The sequence below is a fragment of the Pelodiscus sinensis genome, chromosome 2 (genome assembly GCF_052426305.1).
Source record: "Pelodiscus sinensis isolate ZL-2025 chromosome 2, ASM5242630v1, whole genome shotgun sequence".
Classification (NCBI taxonomy): domain Eukaryota; kingdom Metazoa; phylum Chordata; order Testudines; family Trionychidae; genus Pelodiscus; species Pelodiscus sinensis.
The window spans coordinates 167,237,078-167,263,265 of record NC_143053.1 but is presented as its reverse complement, the minus strand read 5'-3'; the positions used below and the strand labels follow the sequence as shown (position 1 = coordinate 167,263,265).

The following is a 26,188-nucleotide window of genomic DNA, read 5'->3' as shown; positions in this document are numbered from 1 at the left end:
ATACTCATACTTCCCTTCCAGCATGCCTCCCTCGCTTTTTTTGTTCTGTATTTCTGGCTTGGCAGTGAAAAGTGCTGAGGCACTGTGCCTCTCTATATAGCTTTGCTTCAGAAAAGTCTGAGATATACTGGGTGGAAGGGAAACAAGCACTTTAACAGACATTACATGGAGAAAGTTCTCCTGTTAAGCATCTTTGTGTGGCACACTACCCATAAAAGTGGAATATGCAGAGCTATATTGAAGAACTCTGACGTGTTACTGGTCCCAGCAGTATCTAGTATTAAGTGTAGTAAATATCACCAATAACAGGGTAAAAACATTACATTTGGAATGTATTCCAAACTATGGTTTGAGTTATCTAAAATATTAACATTTGATTTATATTTTTAATATTTAAATTATGGATCAGCCATCTGATTTAATATTTTGCTTTAATTCCAGAGGGAAGTTTGCAGTAGTGAAGAAGTGTGTCAAGAAAGATACAGAAAAGGAGTTTGCAGCAAAATTCATGCGAAAAAGAAGAAAGGGCCAAGACTGTCGAATGGAAATAATTCATGAGATAGCTGTTCTTGAACTGGCACAATGCAACCTTTGGGTCATTAATTTACATGAGGTTTATGAGACTGCAACAGAGATGATCTTAGTTCTGGAATAGTAAGTATTAATTTCATATTGTTTTAGCTTCTTTTCCCATTTTACATATAGTGTACGTAAGTGAGAGAAATACACACACACCTCTACACACTAAATACCATGCACCCAAAAGACAAGAAATCTGAGAACTGGAATTTATAATCTATTTGTAATAGGTTGCCCTGTTTGAAATATACTTTTAGCTTTGTGGTCATGTGATATACTTGTCTAGATGTATTATTTCATTAGAAAAAAAATCTAATGTCAAGGCATAAGACAGTAGATTCTGTCTCCTGGTAAAAATTGAGGATGAAGGAAGCCAGATGTGTCTGCATTGTTCTATAAGCCTAAACATAAACATGCTAGTTTGAGTGACTATGGGCTGTATATCCTTTTTGAATACAGTGCATTTTCCCGTGTGCTGCCAGCTGCCAGTGAGCATCCCTTCTTACAGTGATGTACTTTAATCGCTGCCTTACAGCATTATTGCAGAAAGGTAGTTATTTTTACATAAGAACATGAGAATGGCCATCCTTAGTCAGACCAAAGATCCATCTAGCCTAGCATCCTGTCTTCCAACAGTGGCCAATGCCAGATGACCCAGAGGGAGTGAACAGCACAGGAAATCATCAAGTGATCCTTCTTCTGTCATCTATTTCCAGCCTCTGACAAAGGCCAGGGGCACCATTCCTACCCATCCTGGCTAATAGCCCTTGATGGACCTAACCTACATGAATGTACCTATTTCTTTTTTGAACCCTGTTAAAGTCCTGATTTTCAACATCTTGTGGCAAGGAATTCCATAGGTTGACACTGTGTTGCGTGAAGAAAAACTTCCTTTTGCTTGTTTAAACCTCCTACCTATTAATTTCATTTGGTGCCTCTAGTTCTTACGTTATGGAAACAAGTAAATAACTTTTCCTCGTACACTTTTTCCACACCAATTATGATTTACAAACCTCTATCATATCCCCACTTAGTCTCATGTTTTCTAAGCTGAAAAATCCCAGTCTTTATCTCTCTTCTTATGGGACCCGTTCCAAACCCCTAATCATTTTTGTTGCCCTTTTCTGAGCGTTTTCCAATGCTAATATATATTTTTTTGAGATAAGGCAGCCACATCTATACGTAGTGTTCAAGATGTGGGTATACCGTGGTTTTCTATAGCGGCATTAAGATATTCTCTGTCTTATTCTCTATACCTTTTTTAATGATTCTTAACATTCTTTTTGCCTTTTTATTGCCACTGCACATTGAGTGAATGTTTTCAGAGAACTATCCACAATGACTCCAAGATCTCTCTCTTGAGTAGTTATAGCTAAATTAGGCTCCATCATTTTTCTGTCTCAAGTAGAAATATAAACCACTTACAGAAAAGATTTATTCATTGGATCTGCAAATCTATATGGAGTCTCTGCCTGTTTCTGGGTAGCCAGGCTGAAATAAAAGCTAGTTTTGGAGGAAGAAGTCAGCAATGGCACAGTGCTTTACCTACAGCTTCCAGTTTTTATTCTGCCACTGAAGACATATGGAATTGTGAAGCCTTCCTATTCAAACACACATTACTGATGTTTCATTTGTAATGTGTCTTCTGCACTGCATTATTCTGCTAAATCACCTTTTCCTGTGCCCAGAGAAGGCAGATTTTTTTTGTAGTTAAATTGGGGGTTAAAAGGACTCAACAAACATTTGAACTATCTCACCCATTACCAAGATAGTTTCCCCAATTATCACCTCTAATACCATTAACTCACAAACATCCCACTCTCCCTACCTCTAATATAATCAATTCACAGACACTTACCTTCCTTCCTCTCCCCCCCCCCCGCATCCCCCTCCTGTTCTGCAATGTGATTTGTCCTTTTCATATTTGTTCATTTTTTTAATTGTATCCTTTGGTATATATGGTTGTGACTACTTTCTTCCACTATTTGATCTGAGGAAGTGGGTCTGGCCCATGAAAGCTCATCATCTAATAAACCATCTTGTTAGTCTTTAAAGTGCTACATTGTCCTGCATTTTGCTTCAGCTACCCCAGACTAACACGGCTACATCTCTATCACTAGAAATTTTACCTGCTTAAACTGTAAGCCCCTCAGTGCTGGGGCTTAAAACTCTTTACTATAAACTCTTAAAAACTCTGTACTATATGTATTTACTCCCCCCCCCCCTTAGCACAACAGACTCCATTGATGTTAAGTATCAGATTGAGTTCTCCATAAGTTTACTTTAGTACAAATAATAATAAAAATCCATATTGGTCATGTTCTTTGCATAGGCTTACTGTAGCTGAACTAAATAGCTTGCAGTCTGTATGTTCAGTCAAAGCTTTATTTCCTCTGTTCAGGATCAGACCAGTCTGAGTAACTTTAGAATCCTTTCATTTGCCCTTTCTTCTTGTCTTCCCAATTCCCTCCTCTCCATCCCTCCCCTCTCTTTTCTCCTCCCCCCGCCCTCCTGCCAAGAAAACACCCCAACCAGACAGAAGAACCAAGGTTAAAGTTTTACAGGATGAATCCACACTGGCTGGGGCCGTTTTTAATCCCAAGTCTTTAATTATGTTAAGATATCCATTAGTGGATCATTGCCAAAAAGATGAAATAAATATTTGTTGCAGCTAAACTATAAAGGGGTTTCTCCCAAGCTTTTTGTACCTCTAGATGTTTAAATAACTAGGAGAGAGTAATTATGTTGCTGGCAGTTCAGAAGCTATTTTCATTATCTGTTACTAGTATGACTCATTAATTGCCTTTGAGAAGTCTGGTGTTCAAAACTCTCAGATTGTTGTTCATAGACTAACATGGGGATTATATGAAATTGTAACCAGGATGTTAAATTTACCCATCCCCGTACATCTGAGAAGTATCAAAATTGTATTACATCAGTGTTCAGTCATAAACTTTTAAAAGAACCATCTTTTGTTTGGTGTTCCAAACAACTTCTATTCTTTAAGTGTTTATAATTCTGAGGTTCAGCTGTAGAACGTTGTTATAACAGATATTTTATTAGTTCCTTGTTATATATTCTTTACTTGCACTGTACAGTAGGTAGATTATCTGTGGATTGTAATTAAATGAGGCGGAGAAAACTGGAATGGAATCTGTTGGTATTGATTTCTAGTGATATCTATCCAAAATAACTAGTTTCAAAATCCCGATCCATCAGGGATGTGGTGAATACATAGAAACTAAATCTAGAAGTAAACAGTTTTGTTTTGTGGCACACGGAATACAGAACTGCTGCATTTTTTTTGACAGGGTTAATTCTTCATTACGCATACAAAGCACATTTAGATTTATAAACTACAAAAACACACTTCCACTGACTTGGCAAATATATCTGGACACTTTTCTAATGTCAGCATGTTCCAGTGACATGTTGAAACAAACTGGTATGAGTGTTAGTAAACTTCTGACCTTCTGGATTCAAGGGATTAATAAACATACAGTTTAGACTGCAAACTCTTTTAGGGCAGAGTACTGTTTCTATAAACTGTGCCAGCATGTACCAGCATGGTTGGGCACTACTGCTGTTAATTCAAAAAAGTGTGTGTGCGTGTATGTCTGAGAGAGAGAGAGATGAATAAATCATTGTATTAAGTGGTGATTGCAATTATTTTCTGAGGAAAGAATATTTAGGAAATTGTCTCAAGAACAGAGTCCCCTCTGTCCTCTACTAATACTTATGTAATGTCTTTGACGGATGAGAGAGGGAGACTTTGTCCAAAGCTATTAATCTCTTCCTTCCTTAAGTAGTTTGATCAGCTATTTTTAAGGCATGTAACAAGTCAGTTATTTTCATGCACCTGTTGATATAGTGCTTAGGTGCCCATTTATACCTAATACGATTTAAATATGATCTAATTAGTTTGTCTAACCGAGGGGGGGAAAAGACATTTTGAGGAGGTATGAGTTTCAAGTTATTTCAGCTTGCACAAGGATTCCAGCGAAGTGTTGGGTGCAATTGGTTGTGAACATACAGTATGAAATCTAATATCTCTCTCTCTATATCTATCTAATCAATCTATCCATATAAAAATTTTCTGGAGGATGACAGAGTGATGTCATCACATAACTCTGCATCCCAACCACAGAGCTCACCCCCACCCCAGGAGCCCTGACGATGTGACCATTCCGTGAAATGGGGAGGGTGGCTTCATGCCCGTGCACCCTTTGGAGCAGTGTCCGCATACCCAGCCCTTTTGGGAAGAATGTGGTTATGCTGCACCCCGGCCACTTCCCTGGCTCTCTGGAGCAACTGCTCTGTGCTGCAGGTTCCCTGGGCTCATCACAGACCAAAACTGCCCCAACAGGCCCGTTCAGAAAGGCTGGGCTGGGGGCAGACTGACACCTGCTGTGGTGGCCAGGGCTGTGCTGCCCAGCCCAGTGGCCCTCCAGGGGTGGCTGGGAGAGGGCGCACAGCTCAACGAATTTGTGGAAGTGGGCAGAGTGTATGTATGTAGGGAGGAAGGGGGTTAGGGTATATTTGGGGATGGGTGGTATGGTATAGGGGGATGGTGGGGATGAGAGGGATATAAGAATGGAGGCAGGGGGATGGATGGCGGAGGGGGAGGGTTAGGGAAGGATGGGGGTGTAGGAATGGAGGAAGGAGGTGTGGGTAGACAGAGCTCGACAAATAGTACAATCTACTCGTCCAGGGCGAGTAGATTGCAACCTGGAAGAGCCAGGTACGGGCGATCCACGCATGCGCTGATCACCGGACAGCACGGCTGGCAAGTGGGGCTCGCCGCGGTTTGGTGACCCCTGTGGGTAGGAATAGACAGTGTGGAGTGGGGAGGGATTAGAGAAGATGGTAGGTGTAGGAATGGAGGCATGAGGATGGGGGCATAGGAATGGAAAATGGAGGTGGGGGTTAGGAATGGAAGGAGGGAGATGAGATATGGGCCATGGAGCTCCGGGATAAGGACTAGCAGCCCAGATTACTCCATCAGGTTCTCTTCCCATGTGACCCAAATCTGGTTCTCAGTAGGGCATGGGGGTGTAAAATTGGGGGCTCCCCCATAGTTCCATGTCTTTCCATTGCGCCCTGTCCACATGGAGTATTTTCCAGCCCCGTGGCAGGAGCTCACTTGCTAGCTGGAAGGTCACATCTGGAGCACTGCCACCCTGCAAGGATGGGAAGTAACCGGGCATGGAGAGCAGGAAATACTCTTCCTACTTGGCTCCTCACACACAACCCTGTCCCTTCTAAGGATGTTAGTATCTACTAACTGACTAATTGAATAGTCGATGCATTTTGCCTCAGCTATTTGATTACCGTAAATTAACATATATAACCTGTGTCCATGTATAACCCGCATCCTTGTATTACCCGCGGCTTTTTCTGTCCTATGTAAAAAAAATAAAAGATCGCCCGTGGACATGTATAACCCGCAGAGACTTCTGCAGCAGCCCCGGGCACTTGAGCTGCAGTGTGTAGAGAGCAGACACAAGGCGATGGCCATCCTGCTGTCAGTGAGCTGGCCAGCCTGCGGGAGGGGAGCCATGCTCATGCCAAGGCCCGCCCTGCGCAGCCGCAGCAAGGCGCCACCCACCCTTCTCCGGGCAGAGGGAACGGAGAGCGCAGCGCAGACGCACTGGAAGCAGAGCTAACCAAGTTCTAATGGGGGGCGGGCAGAGCTGCTTAGGAGAACTGATGATCCTGGAATAAAAATCAATTTATATAAGACACGTATACCCTGTGGGGAGGGGAGGGTGGTGTTTGTAAAAACATGTATAACCCGCGGGTTATATTCACTAATTCACAGTAGTCGATAGGGCGGCTCCACCTTTGAAGTGAAAGTGCCGCATGGAGTCCCGGGGTCAGCTGGGGACTCCCCAGCTGATCCCGGGCTCTGTACCACACTGACACTTTGAAACATTGCAACAAGCCTGGCTCTGGGCTCCCCCTGGTGTTTCAAAGCAGCACACGGAGCCCAGCTGAGTCCCCAGCTCCACGCAGCACTGCTGCCTTGAAACGCCAGAGGAAGCCCAGAGCCAGGCTCCCTGTGGTGTTTCGAAGTAGCAGCACTGCGTGGAGCCCAGGGTCTTGCCCCAGGATCTTGCCGCTTTAAAGTACCCCCTTTTCACCTCACGCTTCTTTTCCCTGCCCCCTCCCCCCCGCTGCCTCTTTGATAAAGACAGCAAGGGGAAGGAAGTGACTAGTCGACTATCCTCTTGACTGTCTGATAAGCTTTTGCTAATCGGATAGTCAACTAGTCCTTCACTTTCCTAGTTCCTTCCCCTCGCTAGAGAGCCGGGTGCCCAGGAGCACCCAGAACGAAGGGGATTAATTTGGAGGTGGGCCCCGTTTTACTCATGCATTAGGCTTACATTTATGCATGAGACCCACAAGCCTACAGAGCATAGCCCTACCTGACAGGTTACTTCTCTGTAAACCAGAGCTAGCTGCCAGGAGTGGCTCCGAACTCCGCACACAAATGACCTATTTTAATTGTGGGTAGGGCTGGAGTAGGAAAGGAGTGCAGCTGGGCTCATTACAAGATTAACACGTGCTCTGGCCACAAGTGGCCAGTGAGAGGTGTGATGGCGAGTGTAACAAGCATTGGGCGCAGTCCCCTGTTATTGTTTCAAGTGTAAAAGTAATAGAGTCCACCAGAGTGGAAATAATGGTCAGGGGCGGCCCTAGACTAGCTGCCAGCAACTGGTGCCCTAGGCAAACCATGCAGTTGGCGCCTCCCCTTTCCCGCCCCCTCCAACTCCAAGGGCAGATATCGACTGAGGGTTTTGGTTCTGTGCTGGGAAGGGGGGGCTGGGGATGGAGTTCTGTGGCTGGGTGCCGAGGGGGTTGGGGGCTGGGGGCCAGAGGGTTGGGGATGAAGTTGGAGTTCTGTGGCTAGTGGCCGAGGGGCTGGGGATGGAGTTTGGGGGCTGGGAGAGGGAACAGGGGGCCAGTAGGGAGAGAGAGTCCCCTGTACCCGCCTCCTCCCAAGATCCCACCCCCCCAAAGAAAAGCTGGCATACGCCTCTCCCGGGGCGACCCCCTCTCCCGCGACACAGGGGAAACCCCCCTGCGTTCCTCCTCCCACGGGACCAACCCCTCCTTCCCGCGAGGCAACTCTCCCCCCCCCCCCCGTTCCTTCTCCCCTGGGGCCGACCCTCCCCCTCCCACGGGGCAGGGGAAACCCGCGCATTCCTCCTCCCCCGGGGCCGACCCCCTACCCCTCAAGGCACAGGAGGAACACCCCCCCCCCCCCCCCGTGTTCCTTCTCTCCCGGAGCCACACCCCCTCCCCCCCCGGGGGCAGAGGAAACCCCCGTATTCCTCCTCCACCCGGGCCGTCCCCCTCCCCATAGCACAGGAGAAACCCCCCTGTGTTCCTCCTCCCCAGGGCCAACCCCCACCCTCTGCGGGGCAACCCCCTCCCCACAGCACAGGGGAAACACCCCCCCCCCGCGTTTCTCCTCCCCCGGGGCTGAACCCCCCACCCCCCACGGCACAGGGGAAACCCCCTGGCGCGCTGCCTCTCCCAGGACTTACCCCTCTCCTGGCTGCAGGGAAGCCATGCTCCAGGTAAGGCATGGGAAATGGAAGGGGCAGGATTTGGCACCCCATGCAACTTGGCTGCCTAGTTTGCCTATAGGCATGGGCCGCCCCTGATAATGGTATACAGTTTTCATATTTCAGTCTGGGATCTTCTGTCACTGGCACAAACTAAATGGGCACATACTGAACCTTCCTGCTCTGTGAAGCATTTTTTATGTGGAAAGCGAGGCTTTTCTGGTGCAGATTGGACCTCATCTCGCCCCTCTGCCACTGACGCCACAGACTGGCTCCAGTCCTGGTCTGGCCTTCTGGCCAGCTCCCCACCTACTACCAACCCTGCTGCCTTGCCATCGCTGCCTACGGTCCTGCTGTTGGACCTCTCAGCTTTGCAACAGCAAACCACTGCCCCACCGCCTGTGCTCACGGCCCTGCCAGCCCTGCTGTGGTAGTACGAATTCTGCCAGCTCGTGGTACCGCCATCAGGACTCCAGCCCCCTTTTCCCCCTGTGGCAAACCACTGTCCCACCACTGGTGCTCCTGGCCCTGCCAGCCCTGCCATGGAGCACCTGCTCTGCCAGCCTGCAGTCTCGCTGCCAGGACTCCCAACCCCCCTGGCAGAATATTGTTCAGCCACCGGGGTTCCCAACCTTGCCAGCCCTATCAGGGCAGCACCAGCCCTGTTGCTGGGGCCTCTGGCCCCACTGCAGCAGACCACTGCCCCATCGAAGCCGGATGGCCTTCTGGCTGCCCAGCCACCAGCTCACTCTGGCCCCACAGCAGCAACAGCAGCTCCCAGCTACTGGCCTCCCTGCTGGACCATGGATGTTGCCAGACCAGGGAGTCCCAGCTGAGTGAGGTTCAACCTGTAGTGGATAGTTTGACTCCCATCAGATCTAGTTTTCTAGTATAAAAGTTGACCTGAAGCATTATATTTGGTCCCGAACTGCTACTCAAATCTTTCTTGGATGTTACTCCTACCAGTTCTGCACATCAGTTGACACATTAATACATGACTACTCTTTAATTAAAAGGGGGTCCTTTTAATCTTCTGACATGAAGACCTCTGGGTAAGCTGGGAAGCTTGTCTTTCACCAACAGACATTGATCCAATAAAATATTACTTCACCCACTTTGTATCTCCAATATCCTGGGATCAACACAGCTGTAACAATACTGCATGCAAACAGATAATGATAGCTTGGCTTAACTGTAGCCTTTAAATTCCAGTCAGAAGCTTCAAATTAATCACTGTGTAGCTTACACATCAGAACACTTTGGTACGCTGTCCCAGAATGTTTTTTGCCAATTGTATGTTACTATGTCAGTGTGGAAATGAAACTGATCTAATTAAACATGCTGAATTATATGACTTTTCTGGGGATATCTCTACTGCTTCACATTGCTATCCCTAAACAACTGTCTTTCTAGCAAATAATGTATAGAAATATTTTTGATATACTATGTTGTGCTGACTAGCTGTTTGACTGTTTTGTTTGAAATGTTTAGAATATGTGCCTTATGTAGTACATTTTTAGCACTTCATAAAGAATAACATGAATTAATGCAGTGCAATGTACATAAATACTTTTCTTTGATTAACCTGTTCATATTATGAATTCATTAGTTTTATGTCAATTTACATGACTTTAAGAGACTGAGGGTTACATGACTGTAAAAGATTACTTAAAAAAAATAGTCTGAAACACACTTGCAAATTCTGGCTTAAATGCTGTCTTAAAAAGTCAAAAGGTAAATTAAATCTCCCTTATAGATAAAGTACAAGGTGGACCACTTTTTTCCTCGTACTTGTGAGGACTCCAGTAGAAACATAAAATAAATGAGATTCATGCAACATATATTTTGCTGCCTCCTAATGTAATTAGTAATTTTTTCATCTAAAAATCAAGGCATATTGCTATAGAATAAAATACTTCCTGTGTGCAAAAAAACCCATATACAATAAATATGTACTACCCTACTGCAGAAAGTGACTTTTTTATTTCCGATATAGGTAATAATGTAACAGTTACTTTAAATGCAGGGCCTCCCAAATTGTGGTATGTCTACCCTTGTGGACATGCAGGACATCTCTGGGAGGTATGAGGGAGAAATTGTGCAATGGTAGATTTTATTTATTATGTTTTCTTAATAAGCTGCTCAGATGAAACTTTAAAACTCTATGAGGATGTTATATAAGATGTATCAATGAGAACATATATGATATACAGAGATGCAAATGTACAGAATCCTCCCCTCCAGTCATAGTACAGCATGGGGATCAGTTTCTCAGTCTAACTGTGCTCAGAATTTAAGATTTTTTGGTTGTATGTGTCACACTATACTGTCTGAAATATGCACAGATGGTTATAAATAAACTGCACCCCTCCCCCCCTTGCTGCTTCCTACAAAGGTGGGGTAGAGGCAGGAGCCAGTGCCACCAACCCTCTTCCCTTGCATTGCTGAAGCGGGGGCGGGGGAGGCTGCTCCACAGCAGCTCCTCTCCACAGGGGGGTTTGAGCTCCTAATGGATAGAGGCTGCACCAGCATCCCATAGAGCAGCCTCTGTCCGCAGGGAGCTCAGACCCCCCCCCCCCCCCGCCACGGATGGGCTACCACTGCGGAGCAGTCTCTGTCCACTGGGAGCTCGGGCCTCCTGCAGACCGGGTTGCTGCCACCCTGCGCTGCTGCCTCTGATACGGAGCTTGTCTGTGCAGGAAGCTGTTTTTTAAACTATCAGAGGCAGCAGTGTGGAGTGGCAGGGGGTTCCCTGGGAGTGGGGCCAAGAGCATACTGGCTGCCGGCCCTACCTCTGGGGACTATCAAATAGTTGTGAAACCTCTAAAATTTGATGCGGTTACACAACTGTTAAGGTGCATGCTATCTGACATGCTAGCATCTTTATATGAAAATAGTGATAATATAAAAGAAATGTGTTAAAATAAAATTGCAGTCTCATTTACATATCTAGGTGACCCTCTGAGGTACTGCTCTGTACAAGCAAAATCATATTTCAGATATGTTTTTTTCCATATAGTGGCACTCCTAACATCTTTTTTGTTACCAGAGTTTACTAGTTTGTACTGTGCTAAAGACTCTACCAATTTCTACCAATTCCTAAAAATATAAAGTGGGAGAGGGTCAGTTTATAACCAAAGAGAATTTGTAGCAATTGAAAACTTACTCCCCTTAAATTTGGCATGCCACAGTGATTTTTCATGGAATTATAGGACTGCAAGGCACCTCAAGAGGACATCAAGTCCAGTCCCCCTGCACTCATGGCAAGACCATCGCTGTATTTGAGTCAAGTCTGTTTGGTGACGACTCTAAATCCTGTCCAAACATCACAGCAGACAGAGCTGACTTTTCTCCTATATTGTTCTTACTCTGCAGCAAGCCAGCCAACTAACTTGAACTTTCTTGCTTTGTCCTCCAATACATTTTTTTTGTCTTGTAATTTGTTTCAAATAATGAGTTTCTGGGGTTTATAACTTTTGTCAACCTTTGACTTTTTTTAACCTATAGTCCCACTAAAATTCAACCATAGCATAGTTTAATCCATCAGATCCTTCTAGTAATGGCAAAACATGTTGCAAGTCCAGATATTATAAAAAACATGGACTGATACTGCAACTTGGACTGAGGGTATTTGTACTTGTTTTGTACTTAAGGTCCTCAAAACCTATGGAAAACCTAGACTCCTAAGGTAGTTCTCAGAAAACGGTATGATTCTCTTCAATCCTGTCATACTTTGTCTTCTGCAAATAATGAAGAATTGGGAACATGAGAGATTGTTGATTACCAATCATGTTATTTGTATTCCCACTGATGTACCTAATAGTTGAGTGGTCTGGCTCCCTTGGTAAAATCAGTCTTCATATCAGAAGTGTGGTATAGAAGCCATCATTGATTCTTAGAAGTCTTAACATGTGAATACGCAGTATATTTCAGCATCTTGTGGCTTTCTTCATAATTTATCCCCTTGCCGTGACTGATCCAGAGATGTGCTAGCAAGACTTTATTTTCCAAGGAAGGCATTAGGACTGATCAGTCCCTTCTGTGTAAAGGCCCAATCCATTTCCCACTGATGTAATAGAAATCTCTGTATTGACTTGAAAAGGAAGTTGGCCTAGGCTCTTGTCTTCAAAAATAAAGTATTATTGTCCATTGGTTTTTTCCTAGGTTGATGGGACCCTCAGATGAACTGAATTTTTAGATAACCAGAATGCCCTAATCCCCGAGCGTACCGGATAACACAGGTTTTATTGTAGTAGATTTCAAAAGACTGGTTTTAAGGATGGTGCTGATGGAAGTAAAGGAAATAGTGTATTTCTAAGTGTATGTCTACACATCAAACGCGGGGGAGGGAACCTGATTTCCACCTTGCAGAGACATTCTCAAAAGCTAGCTCTCATCAAGCTGGCATGCTAAAAATGAAATGTTGTGTAGGAGCTAGTTGGGAGGGACTAGTTGCCCTCCCTATGTATCTAGCATCTCTGATAGACACTCATTCTGGATATCTGTCCCAGTCTATTTAAAGGGCTACAGCAGTATTCTATTTTTAGCATACTAGTTTGACAAGAATTAGCTCTTGAGTATGTCTTCTCAAACTGAGAATCACACCCCCTGCTCAAAGGGTAGAGATATCCTACAAATAAAACAGCTCTTGGGTTTAAGTGCTATAATTGCTCTACATTTAGTGCATAGATTTTTAAAAAATATATTCATTTAATGGAAGAGGATTTTTATGTTAGTGTAACTGTAGTAAAGGGGCTATTCCCCCAAGACTCTGTTCCTAAACCTGCAGCATTTTTTCTGACTCTAAATGTACTATAGTAAATGGCTAGCCATTTTGATGACTGCATCTTGCATATTATTTCACTTTTTTCTCTTCAGTTTAGCTGACAACACCAGAAAATAGTATAATTTACACTATAAATCTTATAATTTTGTGAGAAACTTACAGACAAAACAGAATGCCAAGAATGTTCTATGTAAATCGTGGTTTAACAGGATTTGCTTAAGCCTGTCATCTGCTAATTTGTGATACCCTCATGCCAAGCTCTGTATTAGTTCTTTGTAAGTCCTCATATGAAGTTAAAGATTTTTAAAATCCTTTTTTGGCTTACTTTGTCTGAAAAGACTTTATCTAGAAATTAATGGATTTAAAGGCTCATTGTAGAGTAACTAGACCCTTTTTTTTAGTTCAACTGACCTAATCAGTTTTGTAAATTTGTGTATTTAATTCACATTGCTTAATCAGATGACCATTTTTAATCTTTTAAAAATTCTCTATAAAAAGAACAAATTTATTTGTAACATTATAGTGCATGCACTGAATGCAGTCAGGTTATTTTGAAATATAAATTTTGTACTTATTATCATTCCAAATTGCTCAGTCTAGTTTTGAATGCTATGTTTTTTTCCTGTAAAAAAAACTTTAAAAATATCAGTGGCGTAGAAGAACAGCATTGTAGAACAGTAATTCCTTCATCTTGAGCTCCATTGCTACTACCTGGTGAAGACTAGAATTGTATGGAATTAGGTGTTTATAAACACTTGAGATTTTTACTGATGTATCAATATGTAATTATCAGGGGAAATTTAAACTTGTGTACCAAGTTCATTCATTCACCCTTGCCATCTTCAAATGCTCAGACACTATGGTGAGCAAGCTGTATAGCGGGTGGGCAAAAGGGCCTCCGCCCCCCAGGCCAGTCAGGGTCTGGGGACGGAGGGAAGCGCACGAAGTTTCCTCCGCCCAGCCCCCAAGCCCTGATTGGCCTGAGGGTAGAAGGGGGAGTGTGCAAAGTCTCCTTCTGCTGCCAGAGGCATGGATGCCTAGGGGGAACCTCTGGGGGTGTGGGGGGGGGGCAAAGACTTCACGTGCTCCTCCACCCCCAGACCAATATTAGCATAATAGGAATAGAATGAAGACTTGGATACAGTGTCATTGCTTTAGACATTTAAATTAAATACGTATTGTTTTTTTCATAGTGCTGCTGGAGGTGAAATCTTTGACCAGTGTGTGGCGGAAAGGGAAGAAGCCTTCAAAGAAAAAGATGTTAAGCGGTTAATGAGGCAAATTTTAGAAGGAGTTTCGTTTTTACACAGAAATAATGTGGTACATCTTGACTTGAAGGTAAGTGTGTGTATTTTTCTCATAGAGTATGCCCACATTACAATAAAACACCTATGACTGGCTTCGACTAGGTGACTTGTGCTTCCATGAAGGTCGCAAAGCCCAAGCTCCAGCCTGAGTTCAAATGTCTACACTGCAATTTTATAGCCATGCAGTGTGAGCCCCATGAGCCCAAATCAGATGACTAAGGCTTTTTACTCAGTGTTGACACATCCATTGTTACTATTAATATGTGCTGACTCCATGCTATTATATGATGTTAATATTATATATGGTTAATAGGTGCTGACTCCTTGCTAATTTATAAATAAAAACAATGTGCATATACTTTTCCAAAGCACAAAATTAACCTTTAGGGAGGTACAATCGATACTTGTAATTTTGGTGTTAGATGATAACTTTCTGAAAGTCATCAGTGTCTTTGAAATATGGACTTAAAATTGCTTTTATATGTTACACAATCAAATGGATGAGGTTTTTGACTTTCAGCAGGGGTGGGCAATAATTTTTGCCTGGAGGCCACTTCAGAAATGTTTGAAGTAGCCCTGGGCCACCCCGGAAGGGGAGGGGCCTATACAGGAAGGGCGGGGCTACTCACCCCAAGATCATCATTGGTCTGGGGGTGGGGAGCCTCTTTGCCCCCCTTCCCACTAAGCACCCATGCCCTGGAAGAGGCTTGGCATGCTCCCCCACCCCCAGGCCACTCAGGATCTGGGGGCAGGAGAGCGCAGGAAGCTTCCTCCTGCCTTGCGAGGAGCATGTGGCACTTTGAAGTGCCACGGGCTGCTCCTTGAGCTGGGGCAGGGAGAAGGAAGCTTCATGCAGCTCCCTCCACCCCCAGACCCTGATTGGCCTGGGGATGGGGGAGCGCACAAAGCCTCCTTCTTCTCCCCCCCCACCCTCATGAGCAGCATGCAGAGCTTCAAAGCGCCATGTGTTCCTGGCAGGGCGGGAGGAGGCTTCGCGTGCTCCCCTGCCCCCAGACCCTCTTTGGTCTGGGACAGGGGAGCATGAGGGTCTCCGCGGGCCGGATCCTGCCTGCAGAGGCCCTTTTTGCACCCCTGACTTACAGTGTGTGTTATTAAAAACAAAAACTAAGTAAGCTTTGTGTAGTGTTCCCTCAGTAAAGTGGAATGTAAGTATCTTTTGGTACTCAAGTAACATTTTTAAACAGTAAATTGACATTGATATGGATCTGCGTAATGGTTTATACTCTGTGAAATTTGGAAAAAATTGGTTAAGTAATACTTATTAATTGAACACAGTATGCTATAACTCCACTGAAAATGAATTTTCCATTTCAGTATTAAGTGCTCACAAAAGGCTGCTAAGTAGTTGTACTTGGACTAATGCATTGCATTATGATACAGCACTTAACAATTTAATATTTTAAAGAAACTTCAGAAGTTACTTAAGTCAAGATTGCCAACTTTTGCATTCATTAAGCAAAGACTGAAGTATATAAACTGTAGTACTTTCTGGCTAAAGGCAGACTTCAGGTTGAAAGTTCAACTGTGTGCTTAAAACCTTGACTGAAATTAGGCCAATGAGGTCAGGGTTTGGTTTCATCAGGAAAAAGGAGGCTCTGCAGCTGGAGCAGTGCCACTGTCACCACCATGGGCATTTCTAATACCTCCTTCCCCCAGCTCTTAGCCCCCCTGTCCTGAGCTCATTGCCCTGAGACCCCCACATCTCCCATCTCTTCCCTGAGTCCCCTGCCCTGCACCCCAAACCCTGCCCTGAGTACACTTCCAAGCACCCTACCCTGACTGCCACATCCCTCACCATCTACCCTAATACCCACAAGGACCAGGGATTGGTCCTGCCTTGGGCAGGGGGCTGGACTTGATGACCTCCTGAGGTCTTTTCCAGCCTCTATGATTCTATGATCCAGGCAACACTGGGAAAATCCTCTAGTAACCAAAAATAAGTAAAAATTTGGAAATATATTTATTTAAAATTAAATGGTTACAACTCTTCAGAAGTGCCTGCCTTGTCCTCATCTTGCTACCCTCCACAGTGTGACGCTTTTTGTGAAATGTATTTGTTGTGTAAATCAGTTTTTCGAAGGATCTACTTGTTTTTCAGCAACTTGTTATCAAACACAACACAGTCTGTCAAAGTTCATTCACACAAACAAAATAGCCTTCATGGGAGAAACACTGATACATGATTTTTTTAGGTGACCAAACTTCATTAATTACTAAAAGACATGTTCATTAGAGGCTGTGGTGCCTGGCACAAAATGAACTCCTCTGCCTTTGCCAGATTGGAGTATTCTACTGCCTTACTGTCCATCTCTTGAAAAACATTAGACCACTTTAAGAAATGGGGGTTTTCTGTGTATTCCAGTCAGACATGTGACAGGATGATATTAGTTTTGTATTTGTCCATTCATCAAAAAGATTATTCCTATTTATCAAACCTAAGGTGGGAATTCTTGTGTGGCAAAGGCAAGACTGCTTCGTATATTATCCCATACCAGCAGGGCCCACTCAAGCCTTTCTGTGCGTTCAAAGGCAGGTTTCCAGTGTTCCAACTACTTCAGAGGTTTTGAATAAAAATTTTTGTTCCTTAATTTCCCCACCGTTGCCTCAACCAAAGACTACAGGAGGGTCTTTTTGTGTGATGTGACAATCCCCCCCCAACTCTGCCCATGGGCTTGTGGGTTTCTGCTGCATGGGAAGCTCTAGGGATCCAGGATTCAGCCCTCTGGCCCCTGACTGCAACCTCTTGGGGCTTCAACCTGAGAGGTACTGGGAATTCAGGAGGTGCATCATGGATTAGGGCTTCAGCCTGAGAATTCAGTGTGGGAAAAGCCACCGGGGATTAAGATTTCAGCCCCACTGTAGGTGCCAGGGATCATGGCTTCAGTTCCACAGCTTCCCAGAGCTGGCAGTCACCTTCCTCCATGGAACCCTGCTTCACGATGTACACAGGGACAGATGGCACACATCTCTCACCCCTACACCCTTATCCCTCGTCTACACCACACAAGCTGCCTCTCCTCTTGAATTCCCGTCTTTCTGCCTCTGAACCATGCCTGAGAGCTCCACCTACTGGCCACTGCCTGCCACATTCACCTGCCAGCCATAAACAGGCAGCTCCTGTGGCTGCGTTAACCATGACACACCAACAGGGACCAGCTGAAGCAGAAAATATAGGACAATTCTCCCATTTTAAAAAAAAGTAGGGACAGCTGCAAGAGGGCTTAAAAACGGGACAGATAATCACCTTGAGCATTTTGCCTTGCTACTGGCTGGTGCTACTTATTTATAAGAAGACTGTGATATTTCTGTGGGAGTCAAAACTTAGAATTTCCTGAGTTTTCTGCACAACTTTTAATGGTGGAATTAATTTTTCAGTGATAGAAAACTTTGTTTCTCAAAATAAATACCATAGTTACGTGTGTGGTTTTATAGGGAATTGTTTGTGGATTGTTGAGAAATATAATCGGTTAAATGATATAATTGTAATAATTTAACTGGTTTACCGTGTGGCTGGGGTCCTGCTGTATTGCTGCAGACAAGGGGGTAGGGAGCTGCTGGTAAGGCTAATGCTTCTTGGGTAACCAGTTAACCTTTTACATTCCACCCTTTACTGCTCTCTTGGACAATATAAGCATATAACACAGCCTTTCTGTCTCTTAATAGAAAATGATAGGCATAAATACTTTTATCACAAATGCAGTTTTCCAAGCACTTCAATCTCAGCATACTGGTTTAGATAAAACAAGTTTATTAACTACAAAAAGATTAAGTGATTACAAGTAGCAAAGCATAAAAATCAGAATTGCCCACTTAAAAACTAAAGTGAATTAAAAGGAAACATCTCTTGCACCACATGTTTTAGCAGTCTTACCAGATGCATCTTTCAGTCAGGATATCTGCCCAGTCCAAAGCTGTTTCTCTTGTTCTTCAGGTATTGTGCATGTGGAAGGTAGAGAGAAAGGAAGAATAATTTTGGGCTGTCACCTTAGGAGTGCAAATGATTCAACTTTTGCTGAGGTTTAGAAGACAGTCTGTGTGGATGGGAACTCCCAGCTGTTTCTTTGTCAGGATGTAGATTTTTGTCCACATGTTCTTTCCTGCCAAAGAATGGCTACTTAACCAGGTGATTGCCCATTTAAGATTGATAACTGGCTGAAGTATTGCCTAATTTTTTTGTTTCTGGGAAACTGGTTTGTAACTCTTCCCCAAACTCAGAACATATCTTGAGTAATATCCTATGGTAGAATAACTAACTTTACACACAGTGTTGCCATACATTTTTTACCAGAATAATGATCAGTTAATTATGAATTTTCAGATGATTCCTCACAAGACATATTATGTATGAATTTTGGGAATGTGGAAAAAGTCCCGTTGGCCATCTCTTTGCTTCCTAGCTCTCCTGGGGCTTGCAGCTTACTTTCATGCCACCTGAATTACAGTCCTTGTTGCAAACTCCAACATCCGCTGTGAGAAATCATGGATCCCAGACTTCTCTGCCATGCTGTATTCAATGTGCTTAGGACATCATGTATTGCAACAGAGCCAATTATGCACTTAATAGCAGAGGACAAAGACTCAGACGCGATCAACAGTGTGAGCTACAGTGACAGCAGCAAAGTGGCATTGCATTGGGCTGTCACAGAGCAGCTGTGCAGATTAGAGCAGGAGTGGCCAACCCGAGGCTCGCGAGCTGCATGTGGCTCTTCCATGCCCCCTCCCCCGCAGTGGCTCGAAAGCTGCCCCTGTATCCCCCAAAAACGGCCCTCTCCTCCCGGCTCCCTGTGCTGACCTGGGCAGGGGAGCCATCTGGTGCGGCCATGAAAGCTGAAGAAATAAAGATGGCAGCAGGAGCCTACTGTGGCCACAAAGCCTCAAAACACGTTTAACTGTGGTTTCTTAAAGGGGCAGAGCCTTTTTTGAGAGATTGTTGGGTTTTTTTTGCTCGATGAAATGAGACGGGGGGGGGGGGAGTCTTTTTAAAGGGGCTTCCTCCCCTCCCCTCCCCCCCCCGAAAACTTTGCCCCGGCTCGTCGTGCTGGATCCACTGCTATCTTAGCAGATAGTAGTGGATCCAGACAGAATGGGTTGGACACTCCTGCATTAGGGCATTTCTTTTGGTCTAAGAATACCAGCACTGAGGCTGTGTCCAGACTCAGGGGTTTTTTCGGGAAAAGTAGCCTTTTCCCGAAAAAACTTCCCCTGCGTCCAGACTCAAGCCGCGTTCTTTCGAAATTATTTCGAAAGAACGCGGCTTTTCTTTCGATGGCGGTAAACCTCGTTTCACGAGGAAGAACGCCTTCTTTCGAAAGTTCCTCTTTCGAAAGAAGGCGTTCTTCAATGTAAATAGGGCTTCCTCGAAAGAGAGCATCCAGACTCGCTGGGTGCTCTCTTTCGAAAAAGCGGATTGCTCTTTCGAAAGATCCGCCTGTAGTCTAGACGCGATCTTTCGAAAGAGGCTCTTTCGAAAGATGCTTTCGAAAGAGGCTCTTTCGAAAGAAGCCTGCAGTCTAGACATAGCCTGAGTGGGGGGATCACACTGTCATACAGGTGTGGGATGAGGAGCAATGGCTACACAACTTTCAGATGCATAAAGCAACTTTCCTGGAGCTGTGGTCTTCCTTTAGCTTTAGCATGTGCTCAGTGGTTTCAGTTCTGATCTGCATCTTCCTAGCTCTTTTCTCTCTCTTCTGTTTGAAGTGTCAAATGCCACAACACATCCTTGAATAGATTCTCCCTTGACCTCCAAGGTTTAGTTGACAGAGCCTTTGTGGGGGAACATGCCTGACATCTCAAGGTCTGGTCTGGAAAAAAAAATCATTGACAATAATGTGACTATTTTTCCTGATAAAGATTGTAACATTTCTCTAACATGCACATCTCTGAATAAAACTTGACACTTGACTTGTTACCCTACAGGCAAACACAGATCTCTCTAAATGCTTTGATCATGGTTAGGGATGTTAGTGGCTAGTCGAGTAGTCGATTACCTGATAAGCATATGGTTATCAGATAGTCGAGTAACTACTCGACTAGTCTCTCCTGGGGAACAGGAGCTGGTGGTGGGAGCAGCTGGCTTGAAAGCTGGTTCCCCATGCCCCCCCCAGCACCATCTCTGCAGGTGGGCAGGGGAGGCACAGGTGCAGTGGGGGACCAGGTGTGAACCAGGAATCAGCTGTCTAAGCTTGCAGCCAGTCACAGATGCTGCACCTCTGCTTTTAAATGCAGTAAGAGCCTGGCAGCTGTTTCTACATTTAAAAGGCAGAGCCATGGCGAGGTTAGCTCCTGAGACTAGGAGCTAACCCCGCTGTTGCTGATTAAATGAAATTGAACATCCCTAATCATGGTAAGTCTTAAAGGTAGAGGCAAAGAGGATTGGGCATGGGTCCCCAAGAAAGTGCAGTCTGTGCTTCTGCAGCTGGTGGACATGGAAACAATTTGTAATAATCCTACACTTGTCCACAGGCTGACCTATTCCCTGCTGAAGGTTAACAGGCAAACCTGGCCTCTGCTTCTGGATGCAAGCAGGAGGTGCCCTGCCCCTTATGCAGACAAACTCGAAGGCTACCTTGGTTCCAGCAGCACAGTATGAGGCAAGGTTTGAGAGGGGAAATGGCAGCCCCGTTATGGTGGTAAAATTAAGTAAACCTGGCAAAGCTTCAACACCATCTCCCAGCAAGATTCTATTGATATCTCTGTGTACATCAGTGCTTTGTTTGGATATAATGCAGACAAAGGTAGGGTTTAGCCATCCTTCCCCTTATCACAAAGGGCTCAAGGAACGTAACCATAAATGTTCCAGGTCCTAAGGGTCACTTAGAAATATGATTACACCAATTCTTCACCCCACATATTGATAAGATCCAAAATCTCGGGGGTGCACCAAGTGGTAAAGCATCTTGAGTGATAGCCACCCATTTCCCTGAGAAGATGCCATGAGGACTAAACTACACAATGATCCAGACACGAGGAAATGAATTGTAAAGCTCCTGGGGTTTGCAGGTGGGAGGGACACATCTGTTTGTGACTGCAGAGCAGTGAAGTTCAAAGCACTCGCCACAGTGGCTAATTGCGTATTGTGGGAAACATGCTGGAATTTAATAAACTCAACAAAAAAACATGGTAAATGATTATATGCTAACATCCCTAGTATACAGTACCATAAGCTTCAATGTAATAATCTTGTGCAACTTGGTGCGAGTGTACACTATTGGTATATGCACTGGACATAATGTATATCCTCCTTTGTGACAACTCATTTTTGCAAGAATGAAGGAATTTATTAAAGCTATTACAGTATTTAAACCTTGGTGAAGTGTCCTAAAAATGTAGCAGGCATAACTGGCCTGAGCTTTTTGAAATGTGCTTGCATAACACTTTATTTTCCTACTCAATAACATAACCAGCATTTTTCCACCACAATCATATTGTACAGCAGTGGTGAGAAGCCGAAGGCCCAGATCTGACCCAAGAGGCTTGGGGCTCCCCCCAAAGCATTGGGGAGCCTGTGTTGGTGCTCCAGGTCCCGATACTGTCTCCCCGTGGAGCTCGAGCGCACAAAATCTCCTAGTCTGAGCACCCCTAGGCTCTGGTGTTCCAGGGGAATGTCTTTCTCCTCAGTCAGGAGACATGTCAGTGAGGGTTTTGTTTGGTTTTGTTTTGCTTCTTACTTGTGTGTGGGCCCCCAACTGATTTTTTTTCTGAGTCAGTGTCCCCTAGCCCAAAAATGGTTCCCCATCTCTGCTGTACAGAATTGGCATAGTGATTTTGGAGGGCTAATGCATAAATTGTAGCACCACTAGTGATTGCCCGATGCTTGCTTGTTTCTCTTTCTCCCCACAAATGTCCCAATTCAGATTGAGCTTGGGGAGGGAGGTCTTCCAGAAATATAGGAACCTTTGACTCTGTAGATTTCTTAGGACCCTAAACCAAGCAAATGGGGACAATGAATGTGTGAGATCTTTGCAAAGAAGAGAAAAACTTATGACAATACTCATTTTCATACTTAAGACATCCAAATCCTAAAGATCCAGGCTTTGTGGTCCCTTACAATTGAAGCTGGTAGTACTCAGATATTTTACCAAGGGACTTTGAAGGATGATGCACAAGCTATTCAGTACTACACGAGCAAACCTGTCTGTCCAAAGGTGGTTATCTGAATTACACATTGATTTTTAAACAGTCTTAAGTGCCTGAAAAATGAGTGCTTTTGTTTTTAATGTGTTGTTTTTATCAATACAGGTTGGGCCTCCCTGGTCTCGCACCCTCAGAACCAAGGGAAGTCATATCTGGCTCCCCTGCTACTGGCTCCCCCCAGCCCTGGACCAGCTGCTAGCCTCCTGGTCAGCTGCCCCTTGTCTCACGCTAACTTGCTCATTATGGCTGCCCTGCCGCTCCCCCCCACTTCCTTCCCGACTATGCCAGGCAGCCCGGTGGTGGTGCGCTGAGCATTTTACCCCTCCAGGCAGCCCTGCAGAAGCACACTGAGCTCCTGGCTCTCCCTAGCAGCCCCCCCGATTGTGCCTGCCTGTCCTGTGGGGAGCCTAACCACCAGCCTTACACAAGGACACTCTGGTCCTGGCACAAACATGGTCCTGCCAGACAATGAATGGTGCCAGACTAGGGAGTCCTGGATTACAGAGGTTCAACCTGCAGTAACTAATATAAATATTCTAAAGTAGTTTTTAGTTCTAACATCAAAAGGAGAATTGAGGTAATTCAATAGATAAAATGGCAGTCTTAAAATAGAACTAACATGTTTTTATATCTCTGAGGTTTGAAATTGAAATAAAAAGTGGCTTTAAAATGTCATTGTCTTTTTATAAATTGAGAGCCCCACCGTAATTTAAGCAAATATGTGGTTGGAAAACTGTTTATAGATTCTCTACAAAGAGATGGCGTTAAACTGTTGGTACTAGTGTGTTTTTCATAAATATTCTAATCTGAGCATAGTAGACATTTGATTTCTCAGCCATACGGATGCATCTTACTGTTGAAGTCTTTTTTCCCCTCGGTGCTTGACTGAATCTTTTTTAAAAATTCTTTTCCATGTACTGGAAAATACATCCTCTTTATTTTGTAATCTCAAAACACTCCTACAATACTATAGTAAAGTATAGGTTTTAGTGTTTAAAAGCTGGTCATTTTGTTTGATTCTTTTGTTTTTCAGCCCCAGAATATTCTGCTAACTAATGAAACTCCTTTGGGAGACATTAAGATAGTTGATTTTGGCCTTTCCAGAATACTGAAAAGCAGTGAAGAGTTAAGAGAAATTATGGGAACTCCTGAATATGTCGGTAAGTGCAGTACAACCTTAGAGTTACAAACTGTACAAGAGATATAAATTGATTAGTCAATCACACACCTCATTTGGACTTGGAAGTATGAAGTTAAGCAGCAACAGACACAAAATAGCATATACGATACAGTACTGTGTAAAAAAACTACTAAAAAGTTTTAAAAAATAATTTGACAAGCTAAGGAAACTTTCTGTGCTTGTTTCATTTAAATTAAGATAAAGGCAGCATTTTTCTTCTGCACAGTAAAACTTCAGAGTTGTATTAGTCAATGTTCAGTGGTAAACGTGAAAGAACAATCGTAATATCTTGTTCAGAGTTATGAACATTTCAGTTACAGACAACCTCTGTTCCTGAGCTGTTCATAACTCTGAGGTTCTACTGTAGTTACCAAAATGGTGTGTAATACAGTCTTTGGGAAGAAAATTTAAGGTGGTTCTTTATTATATTTTATGCATATGTATATAAATATAAAATTAGCTTGTGAGATTATTATGTTTTATATAAATATCTCCAGTATTATGGTTTCTGCCTTCAAGGATTTGAATATTGTCTGTAAGTAAAGAGTGTATAAAATTGAAGGTTTTTCCTATCATAATTACACAAATTACCGTGTACCAATACATATGTCTTTACATTTTATACAGATCCAAATGCTAAAAGATAAAATTTTTCTGTATGGCACCATCAGACATTAAGAAAAGTTCAGTATAAATATGGGACCATAAGAAAAAAATCTTAAAACATTCAATTATAGCTTTAAAATGAAGTCACTGGAGCCACTAACATCCTTATCCTTAGCATAAAGGCTATAACTTGAACTTACAACTGTCCCCATTATTTGAAAACTAGATTTACCCAATACTGCTCGGGTCTTTAACTCAATTTTTGGTTTTTGGAAAATGAAAATGCTCATGCTTCATTTAAATTATTGCTCTGGGGTGGGGTTGGGGATGAAGGTTCGGAATGTGTGCTACCCCAGGGGGAGAGAGGATTATCTCAGCCTCCTCTGATGGCAGCATCTTGGGGCCAGGTGAGAAATGCTTCTTCATGGCTACTGCAGCTCCAGTGGGCACAGCTGGGAGAGGGGTGCATGGCCCCACGCTGGAGCAGGTACAGGTTTGCCTGTCTTCTGCACTCCCCAGACAAAGTGAGGAATATAGCAAACTGTGCACTTTCCCCTTGTTCTCTGACAATGGGAATTAGCCAGCAATGTTCCTGTATAAATTGGGGGAGTTCCCCCCACCACCACCCACTAAAGGGCACCTGAGGGGAGGGAGGCTTGAAGCTGGCAGTCCCAAAGGGGGTTATATCTGTAGCCAGCACTTTTCACCTGACTGGTAATTCTGTCTCTCTTCTGTATGGTTTTTAGGAGACTCAGTCCCGTTCCCAGTACACCCCATTTTCCTGGCACAACCAAACTTAATTTATTTTAAGTTATGATAAAAGAAAGACACCAAATTTGGTGATCCTAGCTTTTTACTGTTTAGGATGAGTTCTTGAACAGACACACAAACTCAAATATATAATAGTTAACAAATTTTCTGTGAGAGAAAGAAGCACTTGTTTGATTATTTGGAATTCATAGCATGAGTTGGTCCCTGAAATGTTTGCAGTGTGGTGGAAATGGGGACACAATTGACATCTGGCTTTAGAACTAATAGTCTCAGAAGAAAATATCTTTTCTGCCATGTTCAATAATGAGATCCTCACCACTATCAGTAGAATGCACAATAATGCTCTAACTGATCCTGGGCCTGTGTGTTGGAACCGCTGAGGATTTTTAGAGCTGTTCGTCAGAGGTAAGAGTGTTTGCCAAACTGATATGAGATATTTTTGTAGGTGACTTCAGTTTCCACAGGATTAGAGCTAGTAACGACCACTCACATTCTGAATTGTTTTAGTTGCTAGTAGGAAAGATTAGCCAGTCATAGGTATCCCACATAATAATAATTACATGAAGTGCAAATGTGATAGATCATAGCAAGTCCTAAAAGTAGCCCATCCACTAAAGATGCTTTTTGACCAGTTGGTCAGTATATACCTTTTGTGTTCAAGTTATAGAGGTTACTATACAATAAAACTTGTTTCAGAGGGGTAGCCGTGTTAGTCTGGATCTGCAAAAGCGACAAGGAGTCCTGTGGCACCTTATAGACTAACAGATGTATTGGAGCATAAGCTTTCGTGAGCAAAGAAATGCATCTGACAAAGTGGGTCTTGGCCCACGAAAGCTTATGCTCCAATACACCTGTTAGTCTATAAAGTGTCACAGGACTCCTTGTCGCTTTTAATAAAACTTGTATAGTTTTTGCACAATAGGTGATTTTAAGACTTTTAAAGTCAACATTAAAGCAAATGTAATAATAAAAAAGAAAATAGATTGTGTTTCATTGAACAATTATAGTGATCCATTATAGATTAAGTTTAACTTCATACAGATTTTTTTCAAATATTCTCATAATATTCTAGATGATGCGAGCTGGATTTCATTGTTCAATCTTCAAAATTACCTAATTTTGCTTTGTAATGCTGGCTTCTAAAGTACAAATTTGCATGTAAATGGGTAAATATAAATTAGTTCTGTTTTGAACAAAAACATAACTTATCTTATGCTTTTTTCAAAAT

The 26,188-nt window shown here is 43.6% G+C and overlaps 2 protein-coding genes across 2 annotated transcripts in view; one reads left to right on the top strand and one right to left on the bottom strand.

Moving 5' to 3' along the window:
* Nucleotides 1–26,188, top strand: part of STK17A (serine/threonine kinase 17a) — a 43,713-nt gene that overhangs the window by 12,945 nt on the left and 4,580 nt on the right. The window contains exons 2-4 of the mRNA XM_006124107.5: nucleotides 442–654; nucleotides 14,133–14,277; nucleotides 23,437–23,563. Of these exons, the coding sequence (XP_006124169.2) occupies nucleotides 442–654; nucleotides 14,133–14,277; nucleotides 23,437–23,563 (485 nt within the window). The remainder of the gene's footprint in view (nucleotides 1–441; nucleotides 655–14,132; nucleotides 14,278–23,436; nucleotides 23,564–26,188) is intronic.
* Nucleotides 15,313–26,188, bottom strand: part of COA1 (cytochrome c oxidase assembly factor 1) — an 88,513-nt gene continuing 77,637 nt past the window's right edge. Inside the window, exon 10 of the mRNA XM_089776535.1 lies at nucleotides 15,313–20,071. The gene's annotated coding sequence lies outside the window, so the exon portion shown is untranslated. The remainder of the gene's footprint in view (nucleotides 20,072–26,188) is intronic.